The sequence below is a fragment of the Melospiza georgiana genome, chromosome 3 (assembly GCF_028018845.1).
Source record: "Melospiza georgiana isolate bMelGeo1 chromosome 3, bMelGeo1.pri, whole genome shotgun sequence".
NCBI lineage: Eukaryota > Metazoa > Chordata > Aves > Passeriformes > Passerellidae > Melospiza > Melospiza georgiana.
In genome coordinates this window covers 6,914,671-6,940,638 of record NC_080432.1, presented here as the reverse complement: position 1 = coordinate 6,940,638, position 25,968 = coordinate 6,914,671, and the positions used below count along the sequence as shown (strand labels likewise).

The 25,968-nt window shown below is 38.4% G+C and overlaps 1 protein-coding gene across 1 annotated transcript in view; it reads right to left on the bottom strand.

Moving 5' to 3' along the window:
* Positions 1 to 1,817: 1,817 nt before the first annotated feature.
* Positions 1,818 to 25,968, bottom strand: part of PREP (prolyl endopeptidase) — an 85,347-nt gene continuing 61,196 nt past the window's right edge. Inside the window, exons 11-15 of the mRNA XM_058021255.1 lie at positions 17,811 to 17,947; positions 11,976 to 12,070; positions 8,729 to 8,860; positions 4,382 to 4,538; positions 1,818 to 3,618 (exon numbers count right to left, since the gene is read on the bottom strand). Of these exons, the coding sequence (XP_057877238.1) occupies positions 3,324 to 3,618; positions 4,382 to 4,538; positions 8,729 to 8,860; positions 11,976 to 12,070; positions 17,811 to 17,947 (816 nt within the window). The 3' untranslated portion in view covers positions 1,818 to 3,323. The remainder of the gene's footprint in view (positions 3,619 to 4,381; positions 4,539 to 8,728; positions 8,861 to 11,975; positions 12,071 to 17,810; positions 17,948 to 25,968) is intronic.

Below are 25,968 nucleotides of genomic sequence, written 5' to 3'. Positions count from 1 at the left end.
TGACCTGGCAACACTGATCTCTGAAAGCTGCTGCTGGCTGTGCTGAGTCCAGAAGTGCTGCTGCTCATCTTTCTGCCTCCCTACAGACAGATGGCAAAGCAGAGCCAAGTCAAGAAAATCCTGCTCCAGAAGCTCTAGGTGCCAGGGACAGGTATCCATCTCCAAACTCCCTCTTGAGCACCCTCTATTCTTACATACCTACTGCCAGCTGCCCTCTTCCATCCCTAGACTAGAGAGTGCAGCTCCCAGCTGAAATCAGTACATACATACACATAAATATATCTATACATACACATCTATCTTTTTTTCCAGCTACCAAAATGTAAATCAATTCCAATGCAAAGGAATTCAAATCTCTCTCTCTGTAAAGAAAATGAAGACTCAGCTTTTAAAAATACTTCTGACTTTTTTCACATAAATCAACTCTAATGCAAATGTACATTCATGGGAGGAAAGACAACTAAGATATCTTTACATCAGTTGTGAAGACTATTAGGAGAATTATGCAAAAAGTTCATTTATTTCTACATAAAGCCAGATTTTTTTCATGCAACATAAGCCTCTTGCAGGGCTTTTTTGGGGGGTTTGGATCTTGGTGCAAAACATCAGTATTTATTTTTCTAAGGTGGTTTTGAAAAAGCAGATATCTGGGAGGTTACCTTGCCGAGCTTGTGAATTTTGCTTCACATACTGGAAATAGACACCATAAAACAAGATACAAGAGTATCTTCATAAAATAGCATTTCCACTATAGGGAGAATAACCTTGAAACTAGACTAATAGAAATTTCATTATGTTTTATACAGCAGGAATGGTTTGGCTCCAGGTCTATTTAATCAAAACCCCAAAGGTTTAAATCCCACTATATTACAAGAGCATTACTCACTCAGAGTTAATTACAGATTCCAGCTGGAGTATGACCCTGTCTGTCTCAAATCAGCAACTCAGGTAACAGGACAGCTTTGCAACATCATTTTTTGGGCACCTGAATCCTGAATGTGGCACAGCTGATTAAGATCAAATAAATGTTGACATGATGACCCTGTTAGAGAAACACAAAGCCTTTCCAGTGCTCTGCAACATTTACTTTGTGAGTGGTGTCTCCAGCAAGCAGCTCCACGTTCAGTACTTCTGACTGCCACTCACAGAAATGTTTGTTTCCAAAGTGCCCAGATTATGGGTCATCTGTCATGACACTGAGGCATTCAGGGAACTCAGCCTAAACAGAAAGCTTCACAAGGAAAAGGAGTTACTTTTAACCTGTGCCAGAAGTTTTGTGCTTGAGCAACTGGAGAACAAGGAAAAGCATTTTTAGGAACAGGCCTAGAGATGACTGAGCTGGCTGTACTCAGGTATTTGCAATACAATGCATGGACACAGTTCAGCTCTATTTCTTGAATGTCTGAGGACCATGTTTCCACACACCTATCCTGCAAAGGTGAACTGGGTACTGCCCTCTTGACAGAAACCACACATTCAATAGAAGGCTACGTGCCACAGCTATGAATATTTCACATGGAGATGGCACAGCTTTATGTGCTTTGTTTCTGCCACGTGGGAAAGCTGTTGAATATTTCTAGATGATCAAAGAAAGCAATTCATACACCTCTGGGAAAAGGGAGGGTGCTGAATCTGTACCCTGTTTTCACACCCTGGAAGGAAAAAAAATCAACCCTCCCTCAACTCTCTACGCTGATTGTTTAATTCAATGCTGTGATCAGAGTGCAAAAGTTTACAGAGTATCTTGTAAACAACTCTAATGCCCGTGGGTCCCAAATAAACCCCAAATCACACACAGGTTTTACATGTGGTATTTCATATGAAAGCAGAAATATTTTTTTATTTTCTCCTAAAATCAAATTAGCCATACCTAATAAGGGCCTGGAGAGGATAATCTTTCCTGGACTCCAGAGAGAATCAGAAGAAGTCCAGATCATGAGGGAAACACAGAGTGACTCTGGTACAAATTTATTTTAATTTTGCTGCATTTAGAGCATCGCCCTCTCTTTAAATACCACTCCTTCCTCTTCCTGCACCAAGACATAATCTCTTTGTTTAGAGATAAAACTCCTGAGCCCAGAGTAAAAATACTGTCCTTAGGGTCGAAGTATGAATGTAATGACAAGAATGACTCTGGAAGATTACATCAGTTCATCCAAAAATGAGAAACACTTATGTTTTGTGGAGGGGCAGCAAGACTAATAATAGTTGATAGAATATTTTTTTCTGTGCAAAATCAAACTGTAATTCCTGCAGTGCATCAGAGATTAAACAGGAAGCAAATGCTCACATCTACTTTGCAGCTCTACAGCCTAGATGGGAAAAATGACAGTTCAAATAATGTGCCTGTGTCAAGTCATAGGGGAGTCTGACTATGAGCTCTTGCTGTTTTGCAGCCAAAACTAGGTTATATATGCATGTTCAGATTTTGCCTTGTTAGAGAATGTCCTGTGAGAAGCATCAGAAAAAAAATGAACCTGAATAATCTAGACAAAGCTGTGGCTTTGGGTTGGAGTGGAGTTTTTTATTTTGTTTTGTGTTGGTTTATATTTTGTTCATTTACTTAAATCAGTGCCTGGTCTACTCTTCAGAAACATTTAAAGAAATAATTTCATATGGGTTGTTGGAGAGCATCTGTATAGCTTGACTGAGATTACAGTGAGAATCTAAGATTTCATCAAGTTTTTCAGCCTCCACTCTTCTGTGCAGAAATAAATGGCAGAAGAGAAGACTGGTGACATTTTGAAGTCTCTTTGGAAAGAAAGAGCAATTTAGCAAAATCATTATTATAGACTGTAACACGTTTATGAACAGAATGTAATATAAGCTTTTTAATAATATTTGACTTAACTGGATTACCATCTCTTCAGTTTTTCATGGTTATCACTGAACACCTTCAATTTACATTCTTAAATAAATTACTGTGTAAATAAAATATGCTCAGAGATCTTGTATGTGAACAGTACTTACATTTAATTACAAATGATTTGGATATGTTTATAGGTGAAATACATTAAAACTGTTTACAGGAAATAAGCTCAAATAGCACTAATTTTGAAATCTAAATTTTCACAACAGTACTGAGAGTAGCTCAGCTATTTTTTGAACATGCTTTTCAAAATGGAATTTGGAATGCAGTAGAAAAAAAATCAAAGAAATGCCAAAAAGAGGGAAGCACAGAAGATGAAAACTCCATAGCAGGTTGGATCAATAAAATATTAAACTGTAGTTCTTAAATGTAAGTACTACACCATGTTGTAGTGTGGCTGTTCTTTAATGTTAAAGCCCTTGTTTTCTAAAGGAGACAGTAATAAGCACTTTTCCTATTCAATCCACTCAAGATTTAGACATCGTGCTACAAAAGCAAACATATCTGACACTTCTTCTATAACTTTAGCAGTTGGCTTTCCTGCTCCATGGCCAGCCTTGGTGTCAACGTGGATGAGAAGGGGATTGGTTTGTTTGCTGCTCCGGCCCACAACGTACTGCAGGGTGGCGATGAACTTGAGAGAGTGCAGAGGGACCACGCGGTCGTCGTGGTCTGCTGTGAGCAGCAGCGTGGAGGGATACTGGATGCCATCTTCTTCTGGCAGCTTGACATTGTGAAGTGGAGAGTACCTGAGAAAAACACACAAATGTTGCCATATCTTTTTCCTCAAGACCCAACAAGAAGGTCCTTTCCTGCTGAAACCATCACAGTGGTGTTTGTTAGCACTCAGAATAGAAAAGTTCTCAGTTACATTAATCAGAATTGTGCTAATGGCAACTGACATGCAATAGGGGCCACAGATCTCTGGCTCTGAAATGTAAAGCAAGTACATTTCTTTATTTCTAAGAGAGACATTTGTGTGCATCTCACAGGAATAAAATATCAGGAGAAGCCAGCAGGGAAACTGCAGGGAAACCTGTCAAGTCCATAACAGGATCCATCCTGCTGGAAACAGGGAAATTGAGACTCTCAACAGAAGCTGAGAAATTAATTAAGATCCTATTATGGTATAGTACAAATAAATCCAACCCACATTGTATAATACAATTCACAATGGTGACTGTCTCTCCCTCGTGGTAAAAAATACAATTGATGTAGTGGTCCACTTGAGAATATTCTGTTGTAATAGCCTAAAAGAGTCATTATTCAGAAAGAAAACATTACGAGCTGTTAAAAGCTGCTAGGAGAACAAGGTCTTTGAAAACAGGACCACTTGATTCAACAGGACTTTGAAGATAGTTCAAAACTGACTTGTAAGGAAATGCTGAACTCCCCAAATTCAGTGTGGGAAATGATAAGAAATCACTAGAACAGATATTGATCATGACAACTGGAAAGGTTTGAGCTGACTGTGTGTTTTAGCAGCCACAGAAAGGATGTGAAGGCACTCACTTGCGCAGCCATTCGAACTGCTCCTTGCAGTCGGAGCAGCCGTAGTCAGTGGTCCAGGCATGGCCGATGGTGTACTTGTGGAATTTCAGCATGTCCATCACTCCCACTTGGGCAATGGCACAGCCAAACAGGTCAGGGCGCTGGTTGGCACAGGCAGCTTCAGCAGGAGAACAATTCCATTAGTATTCAGGTCTTAAAGAATTAAGTTCAACAGTAAAAGGTTCACTACCAGGTCGTACTGGGTGTAGGCTGTCAGTGAATATGAAGTCAAATAGAGTTTCAAGCAAAACTGTAAGCAAATATACAAATGGATAAAAAACATAACTCTGAAAAATGGTACATTCTAAAGAACTTAAGAGCCATTTCTGTGCTCTTCAGACGCCAAACATGTCGTTCTGTGAACACTGCCTTTCAAACCACCAAATTAGGACTGAAGGAGAAATAAACTTTTAAGGCACATGAGATTTTGAACTACTGAACTGAAGGTACCTAAACCATTCGCTGTTTAAACTTTTAATATTAGTTTCAAGAAAGAAAAGGGCATTAAGGATCAAAAGCCCTCCATTTACTGATGAAAGCTGTCTTCCATAATTACTATGTAAACCCATAAGAAAAGAGTTTTGTTAAAAGCAGATTGTTACAAAATCAGTGCAATAACCTCAAATTAACAAAGTGAATTGCTGCTGTATTTTCTTGTTTTGCGATTTTTATCTTCCTACAACTGGAAAGGACAATTTCTTTAAGAATAATGCTTGCCTCATATATTTTAAAAACAACTGCAGTAGTTCCATCAAGCTGAGTATTCAAGGTATAAAAGTGGCAAGTGGGACATCCCTCCTGTAAATTATTATCTGATGAACTAGTTATTTCAGTTTTCTCCGAGCTGGAGTTAAGCCATCCTATAAAAAAAGCCATCAAAAAACACATCCTCTGTAAATACAACTGTTTACTCTCTTACTGTTTATTCATTCAGTGTTTATCATAGCCTGTAAGTTCTTCAATTCCAATTCCTGTTTCTTGATTTAAACCTTTTCCCTGCTGATTTTACAAATTCCTCTGCCTTTTTTGAATTTTAAGAAACAAGATCACTGAAATTTTCACTACTACAATGGATCCCAGAATCCCTTAATTAATTCAGAACTATTCACTGTGCATCCACATGTAGGTATGATCTTTCCCAAATTATTCTTATATAGCCTAATTTTTGTCCATTGTGAAAATGGATTGATTATCACCACTCTTTGCCTCCTGCTAACCATGACATTGCTATGACATGACTTTGCTTCCAGCTTAGCAAGGACTTTCTTTCACAGCTTCTGAAAATCCAAGAATAGCTCCTCACCTAGATCACTGTTAAAAGCCCCATATGCAGCCCAACTCCTTCAGATAGCTCCAATACATTTGAAAGCTGCAACTTCAGCCTGCAGAATTCTTTCTTTTAGGTCTTATTTACTGGTATTCATTTATTAGCTTGCCCATTAGAGAAGTCAGATTTACTCATCTGCAGCTTGTGGATCACCATGAACCATTTAAAACTTGGCATTACACCTGCCCCCTTCTGTTCCTCAGATATTCAGGCTTAGTAGCCTGCAATTTCATACCAGAGTTCACTTAGGATCCTGCATGTGCACCATCTGGCCCTGGCAACACACCACTTTTCATGGATTGATGCATTCCAAAGCCTTTCCTGCTGATGCTTCAACTGGAGTCAGCTCCCCAGAATATTCCCCATGAAGACAGACCCATGCAGGGAACCCCCACCCTCTCCTCAGGAGGGAACATCAATACAAACAGACCATTTAGTTGTTCTGCTTTGCAATTAATTTCCTTTAATGCTCCTTTTACATCTCACTAACCTGTGAGTCCCACAGATCATCTGGCCAGCTTCCTGCCTCTGATGAGCATGGAAAAATGTCATTGCTAATCTTAACACTGGAACCAATTTGCTCATCAGTCTCCTGTGATCTGTCTGTCTCTGCCAAGAGTTTACACTACACCCTATTTTCTTCATTTAAACTTTCTGAAAAATGAAATTTTACTTCTAGTCATCTCTGATATGTAACTATGCTAGAATTATGAGTAATTTCCATAGGTACATATAGTGCCTTAAAGAGATGCTATGTAAAAGATCTTCAGGTTTTAACCTAAAGATCAGATCCCTCCTCTTCAAGCTATTTTCTTTTATGAACATAAATTGTATTGTGGTAGGAACAAAAGCCAAAACAACTAGCATAACATTTTACTTTAATACTCTTTATTTCAGAGTGTGTCTTGAAGCACTGCCTGTTGCTCAGGATTTTGGAAGAAATTGCTCCTTGCTATTTCCTTACATAGTAACTTCAGTGAGAAATCTGAAGTATGGAGACACTCATCCATGCACACTACACCTTTTCAATTAGCCATAATAATTATATGCATTAATAAAGTGGAATCTGGAACAACAATTAATTTGTGTATTATATGCCCCTGTACATAACTTTGGGTTTTAAAATTCAGTATGAAAATAAGCCCTCAAAATGTCAGAACTGGTTTTGTCCAGGCAAACATGAGAGGTCCAACACTGCATTTGCAGGGAGGTTTTCAGCTCACAGCTGTGCTGCTCTGCTCAGCTTGGGGATCACACTTCAGGTCAGGGAAGTCTTGTTTTGCAGTTGAATGAGGCAAGATGAGCTCAGGGCTCTGCAGTCCTCAGTCACCTCCTGTTAGTCTGACTGAAAGGAAACAGTATTTTGGAAGAGTGACAATACTCTTCCTTGTCAGCTCCTTCTTCAATAAATAAGAAAGAAGAAAATGTGGCAGTGGGTCTTTGAACCTACAGGATGAGTTATGATCTCTAATGTTGCATCAGTAACTATTGCAAAATTTATTTTTGCTTTGATAAAAAAGACTTTATAAGAATTTCCTGAATTCACCTAATTCTACTCAGTCAAGGAAAATCCCTACGTGGCTCACCAAGAGCATGGAAATCCCACTTGATTGTAATCTACCAGTCAATTCAAAGGAAGGATTCTAACAAGATTTTTAGAGCAGGGAGGTCTAGATTCCCAACACCTGTCTCCCACCAGAATTATGTATTTCCTGTAGTTGTCTCTTACTTCCCCTTACTGACACAGGAGCCCAACTGAACAGTTCAGCCAGTAACCCAGGGGGTTTTATTACTGAAGCTGGGTAGGATGAATCTCATCCTGACTGAAGCTGAAGTCCATATAACAATAAAGAAGTATTTTCAGAAGCTATGCAGTTCTAACTATATATTTAGGCCCAACATAAAACTGACTTGTGCACTGCTTGCATTCCCAAATGGAGTACAAAGCCTTTAATCCTTTATCACATTCACCCATTTTCATTTTAAATGCACAAATACCTTCTGCCACTTGCTATTGTGAAGCATTTAAGCAAAAACCAAAATATAGCTTTACAAGTACTGGTTAATCGATCTTTAAAACAACTGCTTTTTAAAAATAATAATGCAGGTCTAGCCAAGATGGCTTAGACCAAAGATCCATATAATTCCAAATTCTGTTTCTCATGCTGGATGCTAATTCACTGAAAAATAGAATAAAATCAATAGAGTCAGTATTCAGCAGCTAATAAATACAAAAGAAGAGTAGGCCTAGGAAAACTGCTCATCTTCTATAATTCAGTGGTTCATGAACTTGAGGTGCCTTTTTTACCCCCTTCTCACATAAGTAGCTCAAATCTGTCATACTGTCACCTTTCATACTGCTTAAAAAAAAAGGCAAACAGACCCTGCTACTATTACTTTGTGTCTCATTTTCCTTTCAAAATTGCACAAAAAATCACCTTCTTTTTTCTTCTGTTACTTTCAGATAAGGATCTTATTAGAAATAGATTTTGTAGCTCCTAGACTGCTCAGAATATGAGATCTTTCTGTGACAAGACTTCTGTTTAAGAAGAGGCTATTAATTTTCTTGAATTTAAGAACACAGCAGTGAATTTTAAGTGAACAAGATGCATTTGTAACAGACCACACACAGTTTCCCAATGCTACATAAATTAATAGTTCAGTGGTTATTTTGTAATGGTTAACCTGAAGAAAGAAAGATAAAAAACCTCCATGTTTTTACAACCATTCTTACTTTCTGCCTGTGATTCTACCACAGGGTTAGTTCTTACCACACAAAACTGAGGGGCTTTTCCAGAGACTGCAAAATTCCAATGTCCTGTGCAAACAGCAAATGAAATACTACTGTACATATTTAACACCTGGTATACATTAATGCATTGACATTCTGACAGCTTTTGACAAGAAGATCTCATCAATTTTTGTCTGATTACTTTGATAAGCCCAGCACCAAATCTGGGAAATAGACAAGCAGTTCTTACCAACTAAGAGGCCCCCATTTGAGCCTCCATTAATAGTCAGCTTCTTTGGGGATGTGTAGCCTTCCTTGATGAGGTATTTGGCAGCACACTGAAAGTCATCAAAGCAATTTTGTTTGTTGGCCAAGATACCACCTAGCAAGGAAACAAAACAAATCAGTTGATACCATAAAATCCTTTTCAGAAAAACATGTGTCCAAAAATACCTGGGAACAATTCCAGCTTCATGAACATTTTAATAATTGATGCTGCTCAGAAAAACAGCAAAAATGAAAGATTCTGTCAACACAGAGAGGCTATAAGATGGTTCTGTCAATACCTCTGATGCTTTCAGAAACTCTGAATAATACATACCTATACTGCAGAGTGAGTGCCAGGTAATGTTCCTAACCAGTGAAAGGAAAGCTAAAAGCTTTGCACAGCAAAATATCTACAAAATGACCACAATACAACACACTTGAGGTTTAAGCTAATGGGACTTCAACATCATTAAACTCAGTGACAGTTTCTTAGGGGAATAAAGATTCAGCTTATAAAATAGGCTATATAAAATAAGCACTTCTAATTTCCTGGATGTATAATATGTGGCTGGTAATTTACTTTTTTCTCCTATTAGTTGTTTTCAAACCAGATGATATAAAGCTATGGTCGAAAAGAGACTTCAGAGTTCCATCTTGCTTTGAACATTTATTAATTAATTTTCAATATGGAAATGTTAAAGATACTGCCATCATGTTGAATGAAATTCCAAATACCATCATATGTATAAGGGAGCAAATAATGACAGATATTGTTGGTTCTGATGACATCATTGATAAGACTTCTAGGTCTGAAAAAAAAATTTTGCAGGGTGGAATAGGGAAGGAAAAGGATGGTTTTCCCTACAATCTTTGAATTATTTTAATAGTAGAGTATCAGCTTAGAGAATGCACAGTTGTCCAAATCTTGCTTGTTTGGCAAGAGACTAAAACTAGATCATCCTCAAACATTATCATACCTAAAGCCCATGGTAATCTCAGCCAATTAAATGCTGGTAAGAAATGGGAACTAGGAAGAAAATCCTTGCATTCCTGTAGCAAAGGCAGTGGCCCAGCCAGGCAAGTGGGGCTTACAGGATGCAGAAATGAAGTCCAGTTTCTTCTCCTTTCTTTAAAAGCTGGATGTTTATTCCAAGCTGATTGCCTAAGGGTCCCCCTATGGTCCAGGAACCTCCAAAATTACCCTAAATTAAGTTAGATGAGCTACAGTCCTGAGATGTCTCTTTATCTCCATTCTCCATCAAGTGATCCTTAGGCAAGCAGTTTACAATGGTTTTACAAAACCATTTAAAAAACCAATAGTTTTGTAAAAACTTTGTTTCTGTGTCACAGAAGTTTAGCAATGTAAGTCTGACATTTAGTCATAAAGATCTGGTAGAATTGGAACCAGTACATCTGTAAGTTTTGTTGGGTTTTTTTAACAAATACACATCATTCTTGTATTAACAAGACCATTGAAAACAGACATACTGGGACAACAAAAATGTTTTTAAGTATGTGGCAATAACGGAGAAATAAATCTTACTCCTTGCTCAAAACACCAGGCTGGTGTAAGGTCAGAATCCTATTTATAAAATTGAACCTAAGCAAAAAAACCTTCTGTAATTGCTTCTGGAATTAAAAAAGAACAGATACATATTTTATTTCAAACTGCAATAAAATACTTGGGTCAAAATCAAGCAGGAAATAGGTGCATCAAAGAAGCATTATCATATTAAAATAAATTTTATTAAAATCTACTACAGATCAATCTCCAAATTAAAATTAATGAAGGATACTTCATCTTTAGCAATAATATCCTGTATCTGCAAGCACATACAGCTTCTATTTATGAAACTATTACATAATTAACTCAATTGTGAGGAAATGACCCAGACAAATAGTTACCACAGATGAAATAGTAAAATCAAGATGCAATGATCTGGAAATACCATTTTGTCTGATAAAAAGATATTATGGCTTACTGCCATGGCAAATTGCTAGATCATAAGCACCATTGTTTTGGTACATTTGCCTTGCTGACAATATTCCCAGTAACTTATGCACCAGATTCTTGGAATATGAGTAAAGTGTCACCTTTAAATAAGGATAGGTATGTTCCTGAAATAAGAAGGACTTTCCAAGCTTTTTCCCCTGGTGGAGGAATGTGACAGTTGTCAACAATAAGGCAAGTGGACAAAGACAATTAAATGATTAAGACAAGATGGGAAAAACATGGACTGAAGTACATCAAAAGTGTTCAGGAAAGGGGAAAAGAGATTGACAGCTTTTCAGTGTTTGACTGAGTTTCCCTGTGACATGACAGTCAGATTACAGAAAACCCTAAAAGGTCAAATGATTGCCTGCAAGTTGGATCCCCCAAGAGTCTGGAGGGGATGATGTGTATGTGCTTCTGGAGCTGACGGTTTTCATATGGACTCCAATCACAGAATCACAGAACATTTAGGTTGGAAAAGACCTTTAGGATCATCATGTTCAACTGTTAACTCAGCACTGCCATGTCCCTAAGACACATCCATGTGTCTTTTAAATATCACCTCCAGGGATGGTGACTCAACCACTTCCATGGGCAGCCCGTTCTGCTGCTTGAAAATCCTTTTGGTGAAGACATTTTTCCAGTCATATTCATCAAATATTTAAAAAAAAAGGTCTATTCATAAATTATGCAAAAACAATACAGAAGAGTTTATACTCTGAACTCAAGAGTTCACACCTTCCACAAAGTTCTGCAAATTTTTTGTGTGTGCATGTTTGATAACAAGAGAGTCTAAATAGTCAGTGTTGTTGTTTTGGGGATTTAGAATCGGGAACCTGCAATAATGAAAGGGGTATGTGAAAGCAAACCAGGTCTTTTGCAAAATGCAGACATTTGTTGTAAGATCAGTTCAATATAAACAGCTGCATTTTCCTGTGTTTAACTCCAGGGAACTTGATACTGCTTAAAAAACCCCAATCATTTTGTTGGAAAATATTGTCTTTGTAAAAAACTGTTTTTAAGTAGGCTGCAAAAATGAAAATAATCTAAGGAAAACCATCAAATTAACACTGGACAACGCACAGATCTAACATGTAAGCATGGAAAAAAATTTACTTTTTAGCAGAATAAGTAAAATGCAAAAGAAGATGTGAGCATGGGAGAAGGAGTGAACAGAAAATGTTGCAATTTGCATTGTTAAGCCTGCAGTTTTGTTCCTGTGCTTTGACTGACTCACCTTTGTGCCAGGTCTCTCCATATTCGCCCCCGCCCCTGATGTTCGCCACTGCCAGAACCCCTCCCAGGTGTTGCACAAAAATAAGTCTTGACACGCTGAAAAAGCAAACAGATAAGAGAACTATTTTTATTTTCCAATTTTTATACACCTACCACTTCTGCAAAAATACTCTGAGGGAAAGATCTCTCCCAAAGTCAATGATGAAATTGTGAATTAAGCCCCTCTTGATGGCGAACCTGATTTTTTGTTAGTCAGGATTTTTTGATGGTTATCCATGGAGATGAAACTCCCAGCAGCTTTAGGAGAGGAAGGAACAGTGCTGGTCTGTTCCTCCTCCCTCAGTTCTGCTCTCCAGAGGAGAGGGGCCAGTGGTTTGGCCTAGTAGATGACCACTCAGAATGTGTCACCATTTACAAAAATTATCTTCAAAGCCTGCAGTCTAGCCCAGTCTAGTCTGCAGACTAGAGTTATGCAGTACCACTGCACCTCCATAGCCTTCTGAATTGTTCCTCCATCATGGGACCTCCACTTCTACAGAGAGGAAAGGAAGATTTAGCCCAAAGGAAGAAATCCAAGAATTAAGACTTAAGATCAGCACTTGGTTTTTTTTTTATGAGCATGAATTTTCAACCTAACTTCTGCTTAATTTACTTCTTTTGGACCTTTGCAATATTGTGTTTGCAAGGAAACATTCTGTATCTACCATTCTTTTGTGCCATGGTCAGCAGTCAAGTCAGCAGCTGGCCAATCCCATTCTTATTCATTTTCTTCTTACATTGCTAAATACAAAACAAATAGTATAAACAAAAAATTACAGGTTCTGCCTCCCCTACTATCTCCTGAAACTGTCTGAAAGCGAAAATAGCATATTTTTTTTAAAATGTCAAGTTGCAAAAGTATCAGATGTATTACTATCTTTTTTTTTAATGGACTGAAGTAATCAAATTATATTTAACAATTTAAAAATGTTAATTGTTGATCTGTTGAGGCAGTAGCTTAACATAGCCGAAGCTGCAGAAGGCCAACCACACATATGCAAAGGAGACAAGTAAAATATTAACATTTAACCTCAAAAAGTCTTTTTTTTCCCCTCTAGTAGGTTTAAATTTCTTATTTACTTGAATTCTTTGCTCACCCAGAAACCACTGTCTGCAGAAAATAAATTTGTTCAACCACAAGGGCAAGGGCTGTGTCTTTTTACCTTTAAGTCCCACTGCTGTTATCAGAAATGGTTTGAAAAATGGCACTCTTACAGTGTGTCTCCTGTGGATGTGTAGTATCACAACAGGTGAAGTTTTCACACCTCCCAGAGCAATTACCTGTGTACTGGCACATGTTCTTGAGAGTATATATCAAGGAGTAAGGAAATGGAAAGGAAAGCACAAGGATAACTGGTAAGACATTTCTGCATTTGCATAACCATCAAAGGAAAAGCCTCCACCTAGGCGGGTTATCCAGCACATCAGATGGCTCAGGAGCCATGAATTATCTCAGCTTTTGTAAAATGAATTCTTAAGACCATCACTGTGAATTGCATTTTCCTTAGACTGCTGTGACATGCTGATCAGATGCAAGACTGATATTCTAGAAGCACATTGTGCAAAGGTCAGACAGTATTACTCTGTCAAACTCCAGGACTCTTTAATTTCAGCAGGTTGCTGCACAGCTAATGTGGAGTAACCTGACAGGAGGCTGCCTCATCAGACTGTGGCTTCTTAATTTTTGGTATGTAGAGTAACAAAACCTCCCAAAATATTCTGCACTTCTTTTCCCTGTCTACCTCAAACTTTGGACCTCTTGGTCCAAAGTTATTTGATTCCCTAATAACCAGAAGTAGCAAGTAACAATTAGAGGTAAGATAAGAGCTTGCTTCACAAACATACTGCATGAGAAGACTTCAAAAAATCAGATATTCCACAACAGAATCCATCCTCTTCCATCTGCTGAAAGCAACTGTGCCCATCTGAAGGATCATGGTGAGTCAGGACCTTAACTTGACCAATATTTTGAGTATTTGTAACAAACTTGCTCAAAGTTTTTCTCTTGACCTTTAAGTTCAGGAACCAGGTTTTACAAATATAGAGTCCAAACTCATTACTTGTTTAAAAAATGAAAATTCCAAGTAATCAGCACAAAGCTCAAGTTTCACACACAACCCTATTACTGCCTGCTGTGTTTTTCTGGGTGGATTCTTGCTTCCAGATTTGATTTCAAGTCAGCTTGGTGTCTGAGTCACAGCAAACTGCCCAGTCAACCTGCATGGCTATGAAATGCCTCATTCTGCAAAGCAAAGTCTGGCTCCCTGCCCTTCCCAACAATCTCTGAAGCCTTTTGCTCATTATCCCTGCTCTTCCTTCTCTCCTGGAAGCAGGGTAAAGGAAAGGGCAACAGGGTCAAGATGAAGTCAGTGGAGGGATCAGAAGGTAGTTCCCACCATGGAGGGCTCCTTCCAGATCCTCTAATCGCTCTTAAAGAGCATAAAACAAGAATAAATAAATCAGATATTGTGTTTTACAGTAGAGAACAATGTGAGGAGCAGTGCTTCACAGACCAAGAACACCTCCACAGAATTGCTGATCTGCTGTGAGGTATTGGAGCTGACAGAAAGATGCAGGCTAGTGCACAGGTGATGGGGAAGAAGTCCTGAGCCGCTGGACTTGGTTGCTTTTTAAGCTTTTGTGGAGCTGAAGAGAGCAGTAACAGAACAAGCAAAAGGAGTAATCCTCCACTCTGCACTGAGGGCTGACCTTTCTCCAGGCTCACAGTTTCTCTTCCCTGCACCACCTCTTTGCTTAAAGGCTGGGAACATCCTGGCAGTGACAAGCAATTTCACAGTCTGCTGCACCACCAGCTGTATTCCAGGATGACTTAGAAATTGCTTCTCCTGTACCCACGCAGGCACACACACAACACTGAAGGGAAACATGTTGGTTCCTACAGTGCAGTTAGCCAAATCTGAGGCATCAGTGGTGGGTTTGTGATGCCATTTCCCCAGCAGCTCTGCCAAGCCACTGGTATCAGCTCCATCAGCCTTCACTTGCACTTCCTCTGTGGGCTGTATAATTAATGACAGTGCTCTAGCAAGCACCATTTCAAAATGCCACCAAATGAAGCTCCCCAGTCCAGAAAAGCCATATGAAAAATGCATGCTTGCATTCAAAAATAAACCACTAATGTAACTAACTTAATGACTTTGGCCTATCATTCCTGCAGTTGTTTCTGGATCCTGTAACCTGTTGGTTTGTTTCTATTGCTTTCAGTGAAAAATATTTTTTTTATTTTTGATGTGAAAAGGAACATCAGTTTGTGAATTAAACAGAAATAAGTTCCCCAAACCAGAGAGCTGGCTCATGCTAATGGGTGTGAAATACCAGTAAGAAAATACTGTACAGCCTGGAAGACATACAGGACAGAACTGAACCACTGGAAAGGAGATGATGGAATGCTTTGTGGAAAGTTTTAAGTAAAAAAGCTTAGGAGTCTTTAGCCAGTTTTGTTTGTTTTTCTTAAAGGTAAGCTGATTCTTGCTGGTTACATTTCCATGGCTACATCTCAGCTCAGAATCAGGTGAGTGATGTAGCCTCAGCCTTGGCCATCCTGTGGCTGCTTTCTAGCACTCAAGCCTGTGGTCATAAAATAAAACAAAAACCAACCAACCAAAAAAAAAAACCCACCAAACCAACCAATCAACCAAAAAAAACCAAAAAAACCCACCCCCCCCCAAAAAAAACCCAAAAAAACAACAAAAAAAAAAACAAAAACAAACCCCACAAAACCAAAAAAAAACAACAAAAAACCCCACCACCAAATCATGGTGTTGGGCTGTGGATAGAATAGCACTTGGATTTGGGAACTCCTTGTGGAGTACTGCAGAATGTAGTAACAGAGATGGAGTAAAACATTAGTGGAATCTGCCAGGTAAAGGGTGAACTGGACATCCTGCCTTTCTGACATAAATTCCCTGCCAGAATTTCCTTTCCCTGATTTTGCCTCCCTACTTTTGGAACACATTCCCTCACCAAGTACTCCACTCTCAGGTTATTAGTCATAAACATGTATTTGAAGCCTTTGGCTTTTCTTTTTTTTTTTTTCTTTTAGAAAGAGAAAGCTGAGAAATCATATCTTGATATTACAGGAAGAGAGTAAGGAGGGAGGTGTGGCCAATCATGTTTTATTTACATTGGCAGTGGGACAATATATTTTGATCTGGAGGTCACAGATAGTTTTCTGTGCATTTGCTTTTAAGGGACTGCTACAGATTCATATTCTTAATTTATGAACTGTATAATGAAGGTTTCACAGGGTTCAGGAAAATACAGGTCACTACCTCCCATCTTCCTCTCTTCTAAATGTCAGCTGCACCCTTTTGCTGCTGTTTGCTGGACTCCTACGAGAATCAATTTTTAGCTTGCCAAAATGGCAGAAACCCACCCACTCTGTTTTGCTGGGATAGTTTTCTGTCATTCTTGTGAGGTAAATCAGCTTAGCAAAGGCTCCAGCAAGCACCAGGGCCAATGGATGGGAGGTGGAAGTAAGGACTGTGAAATACCTTCTCCTTCTGCCAGCAACCAGCTCTCCAGTATGTGATATTTTACCTTAAATCAATAGATATGTAATATTCATTTTACATTCTTTAAAAATGAAAACATGGTAAGTTTTATAACAGTTCTCACATCTACGATCAACTGTAATAAATCAGTGGTTAAACCTAAGTAAAAAAGAATTTTGAAACTATGCTAGTTATATAATTGTGTCTCTCAAGAACCACAAGAAATTAGAAGTGTAGCTTTATGAGGCAGATAAAAAGCTTACAAATAATCAAGAGTACAAGATGGGAGATCCATTGTTAGACAGGGTATTTGCTAAAAAGGACAAGAAACTGTAAATGCTATTCAGAAATACAATCACAGCAAATAAGAAAGGCAAGCACTATAAAGGATTTCTTGAAATGTGCTAACTCTAAAGCAAGACTGGTAGCACCTAAACTTAATAGGATTGTTTTATAATAGATTATTTTTCGGTAGTGAGCTGCTCTTCTGCTTCCTGAAAAGCTGTTCTCTATTCAGCCCTTTCCACTTCTGCTTTCCTCTGCCTCACCTAGGAGCATTTCTTAAGTATTCAAGCACTGCCTCTTGGCAAGTCTATTCAAATTGCCTTGCTTAAGAAATAAGCCTTTTCTTTAAAGAGATCATCTATGCAATAAAGCTTATGGCTTTTGAGAGCTACAAAGCCTGATCTGAACACAGCATTTTTGGTTTACAATGAGTTGCTTTGCATTTGTGAGGACAGTATCATTCGTGTCTCAAGACACAATCCTCTTTCCTGATCATATGGGCCACAGAAGGATTTTGTTTCCAATGTAATCTCAAAAGTATAATATGAAAATGCAGCCAAATTTTAATTATTTACATTAAGTTAGTCAAACACTTGATTTTGCATAATATTTAGACATATGTAATTGTTTCACTTGGAATAAAGAAAATTTCCTATGGTATTAATTCAGCAATGGCCCCAAATATTTCCTTTATATATTTGTCCATGTTTTTCTGTGGAACTCAGTGATAGAGCAAGAAGAGGTTAAGGTGTAATCCTAAGGGCAGGGTGACTGCTGTAAACCTCAGGAGAGCAGAGCACTTCTCTGCTCTGACATAATTTCCTCTGTGAGCCTGGGTAAAACCCTCTAATTCAGAACTAACAAAGCAGACAAATGATGCCTGGGCAGCCCTTATGGCCCTCATCTTGCTTCTCAGGAACCTGAAATGCATCCTGTCAGATTCATGGTGACAGCTGCTAATACCAGATACTTCAGAAGAAAGTGTGAATCACCCTGCTTACCTGTAGCTTGGTGTAATTGATATGTTGAAGCCTCCATATCCATACAAGAAGGCAGGGTGAGAACCATCTAATTTAATTCCTTTCTTGTGAATAATAAACATTGGGATCTTAGTGCCATCTTTGCTAGGGTAGAAAACCTAAGACAAGAGAAAAAGAAATACAAAATGCTCTTAGTGCTGTAACTCCACAAGTGCTGTTAACAAGAATCAGAGGTGACCATTTCTATGGGGTCTGAGGGTAAAACCTGGGCAACTTGCACCACTTGCCAAGTCAGGTTCAGTGCTGGGCACCACCTGCTTGGTTGCTTAGCAGCTCTGGAAAATGTATCAAAATGAGACAATACCAAGGGTATGATGGTATCACCTTTAGGCATCTTATCCTTCAGTTCTACGCACAAGAGGGTTTAAGAAAATGTTACAAAAAGAATACAGTTCTCTTCAAGGGAAGACTGTCAAAACACAAGGGCTGCATGGTCCGTCACATGTGAAAGGAGCAAAGACTGAGCTGGCACAGAGAACAAACAGAACTAAAACCAGATTTCCTGCACAGATAATTTCACTAAAGCAAGTCTGTATCCAGCAAAGGTGGACTAAGCATTGTCCAGTCTTTAAGGTTGTCTCAGGGACACCAACCTTATCAGGCTGGTAACACAAGCCATGACAGAAACTTTTGTAGTACTTTGGTGCATTTTTGGACATTACTAGGCAACTAGAACCAGGAGACCCAACCTTGCAGAATCCCCAGTCCATCAAAGAAGACAACTGAACTGCTCACTGGCTTTCTTCCTGAAAGGAAACCAGCTCCCAAACCACAAAGTCTCCACATAGCACATGCTTCCATACATCTTTCTATTGCTGCCACAACACTGTGTGAGGCTGAAAGCTGAACTCCATGTACACAAACATAGACTGTAATTGTTTAACACAGTCCCCACATCTTCTTGTTTTGATGCATGTCTCTGCCTGCATACTCTAATTTGGGATCCACTGTGTTATATTTTGCCAATCAAGAAAAACACGTGGCTGTGAATGCAGTTTATTGCTTGTCCTAAAATTCTGGCTGATTCCTTTTCACTACCTTGCTTTAACATCATTACAGCTTCAACTCTAATTAGAACAAAAATGTAGTAAATGAAGAATGACACATTCTTATAATTTAGTTGCATGTTTACAATCTCTGCTTTTAAAGGAAATAGTCCTACAGTGATTTGTAAAGCACATGATGAACAGGTTCTATTTTTACAGCACATGAACCTCATCAGTAATATGAACCTATGCAATGCATTTATTCTGAGCATTGCCTGTAATGTGAAACATGTAAATCCACATGGCTGAAAACAAAGGTAATCACATTTAATTTTAGTTTAATCATTGCTAAGGAAATGTGAGAAATTGCAAATGAAATCACATCTACCTCCAAAGGCTTTACCAAAACCTCTAGACATATTACAGATAAAAATTCAGAATTTCACAGCACCCACAGTGGATGAAAAAAGTCCAACAAAACAAAACTAAAAGCCTAAGGGTGTTCCTACACAGATAAAATCAGTTTCCAACTGCCATAACTGTATCTCAACTGACAAAGTGCTTGTCAGAACGGTAGAGTATAATGGATTTTTACTTTAAATAGTTACTTGAACACTATAAACAAATAAAATAACTGATGAACAGGAGAACTACTGAGGCTGATGATGAGGATTTCCAGAGACTCTTCCCTAACACATCATCTGTCAACTCCAGCTGTTGCTGGAAATTATCAGGAAGCAAGAACCAGCCTTTCTATATTTCCAGGAACTTAGTGCAGTTGGCCAGTCCTGCCCTGATGATTAAAGTATGCCACTAACTTTACTGCTGGTTTCTGAATGAGAACTTTATCTTTTATATAACAGCTCCCTGAAAACTGACTTCTGTAGGGCTTTTATTGTCATCAGTTAAGATAAAATAACATACCATTAAATAAAATCTCAACAGAAAAAAAAAGATGCATGTCAAGCTGCATGGCATTGCTTAAATTTGCAATTTAAGGGTTTTCAGTACTATCTTTGCTAAAATAATTATTACCTCTCCCTCCAAGAACACAAGAGAGGGGGGACAGAAATCAATTCAGTGAGACACTAAGATATGGTGAAGCCATTTAAGCTTCTCCAAATAGAGTATTTTCAACAACTGATTCAATCTCGCCTTTAAATTAGCTGTTATCTCTGAAGCAAGTCCAATGGTTTACTCATGTAACCAATAAAGGGATGTGCTTCTATCTCAAAGATTAAGGTAAACTGCAAAGGGCAAGCCCTAAAAAGGATTTCCCAAGATGGTGTTTCATGCCTAACTTTAGAAGCTGTCAGCTTTTACAGTGTTAAATGCACATAAAAGGGTACTACCTTTTCCTGCGTTATCACAGACAGGAGAGATCCACTTGTGCCAGTCACATTATATTCCTCATTGTTCATATAATTTCCAATAAGGTCTTATGTCACTAATGTCAGCATTTATAAGAAGAGGACAAGTTATGAAAATTATTTGAAGGGAAAAGGATGGAGAAAAACACTTCAGAAATATTATTATGAATGCTGAAACTATCCATTCAAAGAGGGACATGCTAAAAATAAGCACCTTCAGCCTTTAGGAATGCAAGAGCAATGCTGTGTGGTTGACAGGGCACTCCTGCTGCGTGCAGCCCTTGGTGCTATTCTAGGAGCACAGGGCTGGAGCAGTGAGCAGCCCTGGGATAGTTGTAACTATCAGCCTCACATTTATGTCCCTGTGCCACATGGCAGTGGGGTCTCACTGCCAGAAACACCTTCAAATTCAGATGGCAGAGCCTGAAGTATGCATTTATAGCTTCTAGTCTACTTATTGTGAGGGAAGGAGAAAGCAACACTGTTTGCACAGCTACTCATTGCTACAAGTTAATTAAAATTAAGCTATATAAGCAAAATAGAGCCCAATCTTAATAATTCTTCTTTAGTGATACATATGTATTTATAGAGTGGTGTGTTACTTTCTTTTGATTTTTAAACTTAGCATTTGAAAGCAATTTAGACCAGGAAAAGTCAATGGATGTTTAGTCAAAGACAGTTTACAGAGTAAGTTTTACAAGCCAATGCAGTTAATAGCTTTGCCCTCTGGCTTGTAAATTTACTTAGGGGTTAAGCAGGATAAAAAAGTTCAATACATTCATTCCAGGGAAGGTCTTTGTCCTCCTAATTATCATCTGCTTTAAATGTGCAGTATTTATATTAGGTGAATCTTCACTTAGGGAAGAGGGGAACTACCATCAGGCATTGTAGACACAGACCTGAATTCAGAAAGGCTCTGTATTTATCCACCTCTGCCTCTGCAATGACAAGAAGCATCCTCTCCATCTCAAGTCACCAGGAGGCAAAACAAAGTATTTTAGAAAACCAAAAGGTCTGAGAAACAGATGCTGCAGATGAAGTTTTTCTTTCATTTATCTACAGAGATTACATAGCCAGACACTGATACACACAGAAGTAAAAACAATTTTGGCAATCATCCAATATGCACTTCCCTTGTAAATATGAAATCAGTACCTTAGAATATTAAAGAAATTGACACAATCACCCCAATAAATAAATAAAACTAATCCGCTGCATACTCACATTGTGCCACATAACTAAAAATACCTAAAATTACTGACATTGAATAGAAACTTCAATTTTTAAAAATTAAAAACCGCAGCAACTTCTCAGTATTTAGTTTTACATTTTCTTCCTTTCAGAACTATTTTATGTGTTTATATAATGGAGAGATTAAAAGATGTATGTAATTATAATTGTTTGGGTAAGAAAAGTGCACCTGAATTCATCTTGCTTTTACAAAACCTAAAATCCTTCAACACAAAAACCAACCCCAAACCTTCACACATTTAAAATTCACCCTCTAAGGTAAGATTCAACACACATTTTGAAATGCAGCTGTAAAACACAAATCCAAAATACTATTGTCCATTTGGGTCTAATGTATATATTTTTTGAACTGTGAACAGTATCTGAATGTTCACAAATCTTTTGTCATTTGCCTGACTTGCTCATAATGGCAAAGGATTAAAATCCAGTTAAAAAGTGATTAATTTGTCTTGTCAAGAAAGAGCTATGTCCTGTAGATAAAACATGAATTTTATACACAAGTAGAAACTTTAATTTCTGAGACTTGAAAACACCCCCTAAGTCACAGCAGGCTAATTATTCATAGGAAGCCAGTAGTTATTTAAATAATATCTCTCCCAACTTCTCTTTCAAGATTAGGTATTACATACCAGAAAGAGCAATTGTCTCCATGTCTGTGTGTGCTTGATTAAGAACAGGTAAGAATCACACTTGTCATTAACTGACATCCATTGTGTGAAATGCCAAAAAATTTTACAAAAAGCAACTAAAATAGCATATAAATCAAGCTGGAATGCTCCTTATTAAAAATTCATGTTCAGTAATTTAGGTTGATTAATGCCACAACAATGCCTTTAAAATATTTTTTTCCAATAAGTCCTATACAGTTTTTCTGAGATAATTCCTTTTCATTTGAAACAAACACAGGATTTAACAGTTTTGTGAGATTTAGCAATTTTTTCTACTTCTAGGTAAGAACAGCTGCCCTCACACACTGCTGCAGCCACCACAAAGTTACAGACAGCACTGGGGAGGCAAAACACATTGATCAGTCCCAGCAACCCCTGCACAGGGGCTACAGGGAATGACTACTTGGGACTGAGTTTCAAACATCAAGTTTCACATAAAGTATTCCCCTTGTTAAGTAAAGGTTTCTCATCACACACCGACATTTCTGTTTTGAGACTTGGGGAAGAAAAGTATAAGGAATTCATAGTAAATCATATAACATTGCTCACATTTTGCCAAATGTCACAAATGCTTTGTTAAATGTTCACTGTTTTAAAAATCCCACACCAGTATCTTTGAAAGGTGATTAGAACAATAAACTTAAAGGAATAGTCCCTAGAGGAAGTCTTCCTTCACAGATGGTGGCATCAAAGTTTTCAAACCTATGTTTAGGTACAGAGATAACAGTGCCACAACAATGCCACAAAGCAACATCTCTCCCTGACAAGTCCTAACACTGGGTGCTTCAGGAGGGCAAGTCACAAAGACCCTGCCCTCACACAAGCAAGTCTGAACAGGCAGTGCTGGCAGGCAGGGAGAAATCCTCTCTTGAGATGCCAGGGCAGAAAATTCACTGATTCAAGCAGAATCATGTGCTGCCTTCCCCACCATCTGTCCATAGCTGATTCCATCCCTCATCACCTCTGATCTTACAAAACAGACACCAATCTGGGGTTAAAGATCATTGTACATCACAAGCAAAACTCCCCATTTATTGCAGCAGTGGCATGGACCCAAGTGTGAGATCTGCAGTGGCCCCATGGGCAGCTCTGGCAGCCAGCCCATGGCCACACGTAAGAGCAGCTCTTACTAAACACCAGTTTTTGTATTCTTATATAGAACATGAGTCAGAAGTCAGGAAAAATAACAGAGAACTGTTACCACTACAGAGCAAATCTACAGGATCTGAAGTTTCCTTTCTTCAGAGGGGAATCCTCATCAATCTTCTTTAAGCCTCTTAAATTAGCTTCAAAGCAATTCTGTGTGGGTTGCAAAGCTTGCTTAACACTGAGCTGGAGAGGGGCCAAAGTAACTCAGTACAGTAAAAATTCATGCAGGTAAATCCCAGAAAGAAGGACACTCACCACAGACATTTGCAAAAGCACTATGAAAATAATCAAGAAACTGCTCAGAAGAAATTGTTTCACCACCCACCCACCCACCGGCACAAAAAGCAGACTCATGCTGACAGAGGCAAAGTGCCAGGAGATGGTCTTTTAGAGGAAAAGTCTCCTTGCTACTCGGTTCAGCTGCCTCACTAACTGCAGGGAGGTATTTCACAGGGTGGTAAGAGGATGCAGGGGATGACAAGAGAAAAATACAATAGGTGAAAGATGAGAAATCCTGCAAGACTGGCATGGCAGAAACTGCTTTTAAATCACTCTCTTCTATATAAGTTAAAAGGTATCATCCCCCTTACATAAAGCATTGGAGGTAAATGGGATCCAATGAGATCCCCACACACCCTCTACCTCTGTAGAGAGGCTTCTTGCCTTTCCTGGTTATCCTTTGCCCCTTTCAGTGCAGTCCCAGAGCTTTCTGCAGCAGAATAATTTAAATCTGCCAAGTACAGTTATTCCTCTTCTTTCATCAATTTGTCTTGAAGATGACTTAGTGTACAGTGGAGAGACAGATATGAGACAGATACATTTACCTTTTCATTTAAATATACACTCTAGTCATGTTAAAGAGAAAAATGTCCTAGGGGCCTTTGTAAGTTACAGTCTCTTTTCTGAATTACCTCTGTGTTTATGCATTCAGGAAATGTACTACTGTGAAGCAGTATAGCATGAGACAAACAAAGGGGTGTCTTGATGGAAGTAGCACACCATTATGAATAAAATCATAAATAACAGCTGCTGGCTAGTGCATTTTCTTTCATTAAATCAAGCTTTACTTCACTCAGTAAACTGCTCTGACAAGAGACAACTCACTGCAGTAGTGTGTAGGCATTAGAAAATGAACACTATTCATTTTTACCATGCTGGAAATCAGTTCAAATTGTAATGAGAAACACTCCAAGAACAAAAACATAAAGGCAACTTACCATGGGGTAAGCAAGAGGAAGAACTTACTTTTTGCAAGCTACTTCACAATAACTATTCTTATTTATAGTTTTATGATGTGGTAGATTCACACACCTAATCCAACACACTGAGAGATGAGAGAGATGCATTCATTCAAACTAGCCGGTAACTAGCTAACTAACTAACACTTACTAGTAACTAGTAACTAGAATTGGTAACTATTTCACCTTCCCTGGTTTTGACCCCATCTTGCTTCAAGCTTTCTTGGCCATCCCAACATAGCCTCACTGCTGAGTGTTTACAAGCTTCAGGAAAACAACACAACTACTGTTGGATTTTCTCCCTAATGTTGGGCATCTACATAGTTCAGGGTGCTCGAATTTCACCTGTAAGCTCATACCCAACAAATTCTTGCACAGAGAAAATTCAATCTTGCAAATGGGGATGTCAAGTGTCAGCTTGTGTCAAAGCCTCAAGAGGACCCATGTATTTGCTTACATGGACAAGAAGCTTTGTTCAGGACTTTCAATGGCCAGGTAACTTCAGAGGGCTCTGCTCTCTCTTCCTTAGAGAACCATACCATGTTTACAGATGTCAACCCAAAATCAGAAGCGCTATAAATCACTAAACACCTACAAAAATTCTGCATGTGGCTAGTAGAATATTAAAAAAATCATTAATGCTTTTTGGTTTGAAAGAAAAGAGAGATCTTCTGCACCAGACAGTGCATGTTTCAAAATCAGTTCTGAATCACTTTCCTGTGAATATTTATTCTGAAGTACTTACTGAAATAAATAGGTCATTAAAAGTACTGTGAAGCAGTTCCATATCCATTTTCTCACTCAAATTATAGCTACATATAATTCACTTTCTGAGATAAACTTGAATTTAAAGTTACTCATTTGCACCCCTACATGATTTAAAAAAACCAAACAAAATGGTAGGAGAAGGGGAAAAAAATCCCTTGAGAATGGTCAAGGAAAAACTAAAGTCCTGTAAAATACCTGGGGTGCTAACTTAGAAAAAATAATTCTAAGGTTCAGATGGTATTGATTTCAAGCTTCCTGTGGAGACAGTACTATTGTTTTCAGATTTGTAGCAGTCATTTGTACAATGAAGAAAAATCACTCAGTGAGTAGCAAGAAGCAGAAGAGAAGTTTTCATTCATTGTTGTAACAATGCTTAGGGAAAAAATTATTCCAAGTCTAATATAAAACAACCCAGCAAAAATTCCAACGGATGGTATAGTTTCCAGACAGATGTCAGAACTAAGACATTGAAGGGACTTCATACCAGGAACACCAAGGAGTGTGCTGAAGCACCCTTGTAATACTCTTGGAACATGGCAGAGAAAAACAAGTAACAAAAGAGGAACATTTTTTTTAAGCCCTAAGACTAAGGACAGTTTGCAGCAATCTTTCCTTTCTTAGGTAAAACATGAACAAGAGAGCAAAACCAATAAACTTGTATCATAATCCACAACTAATAATCAACTCTC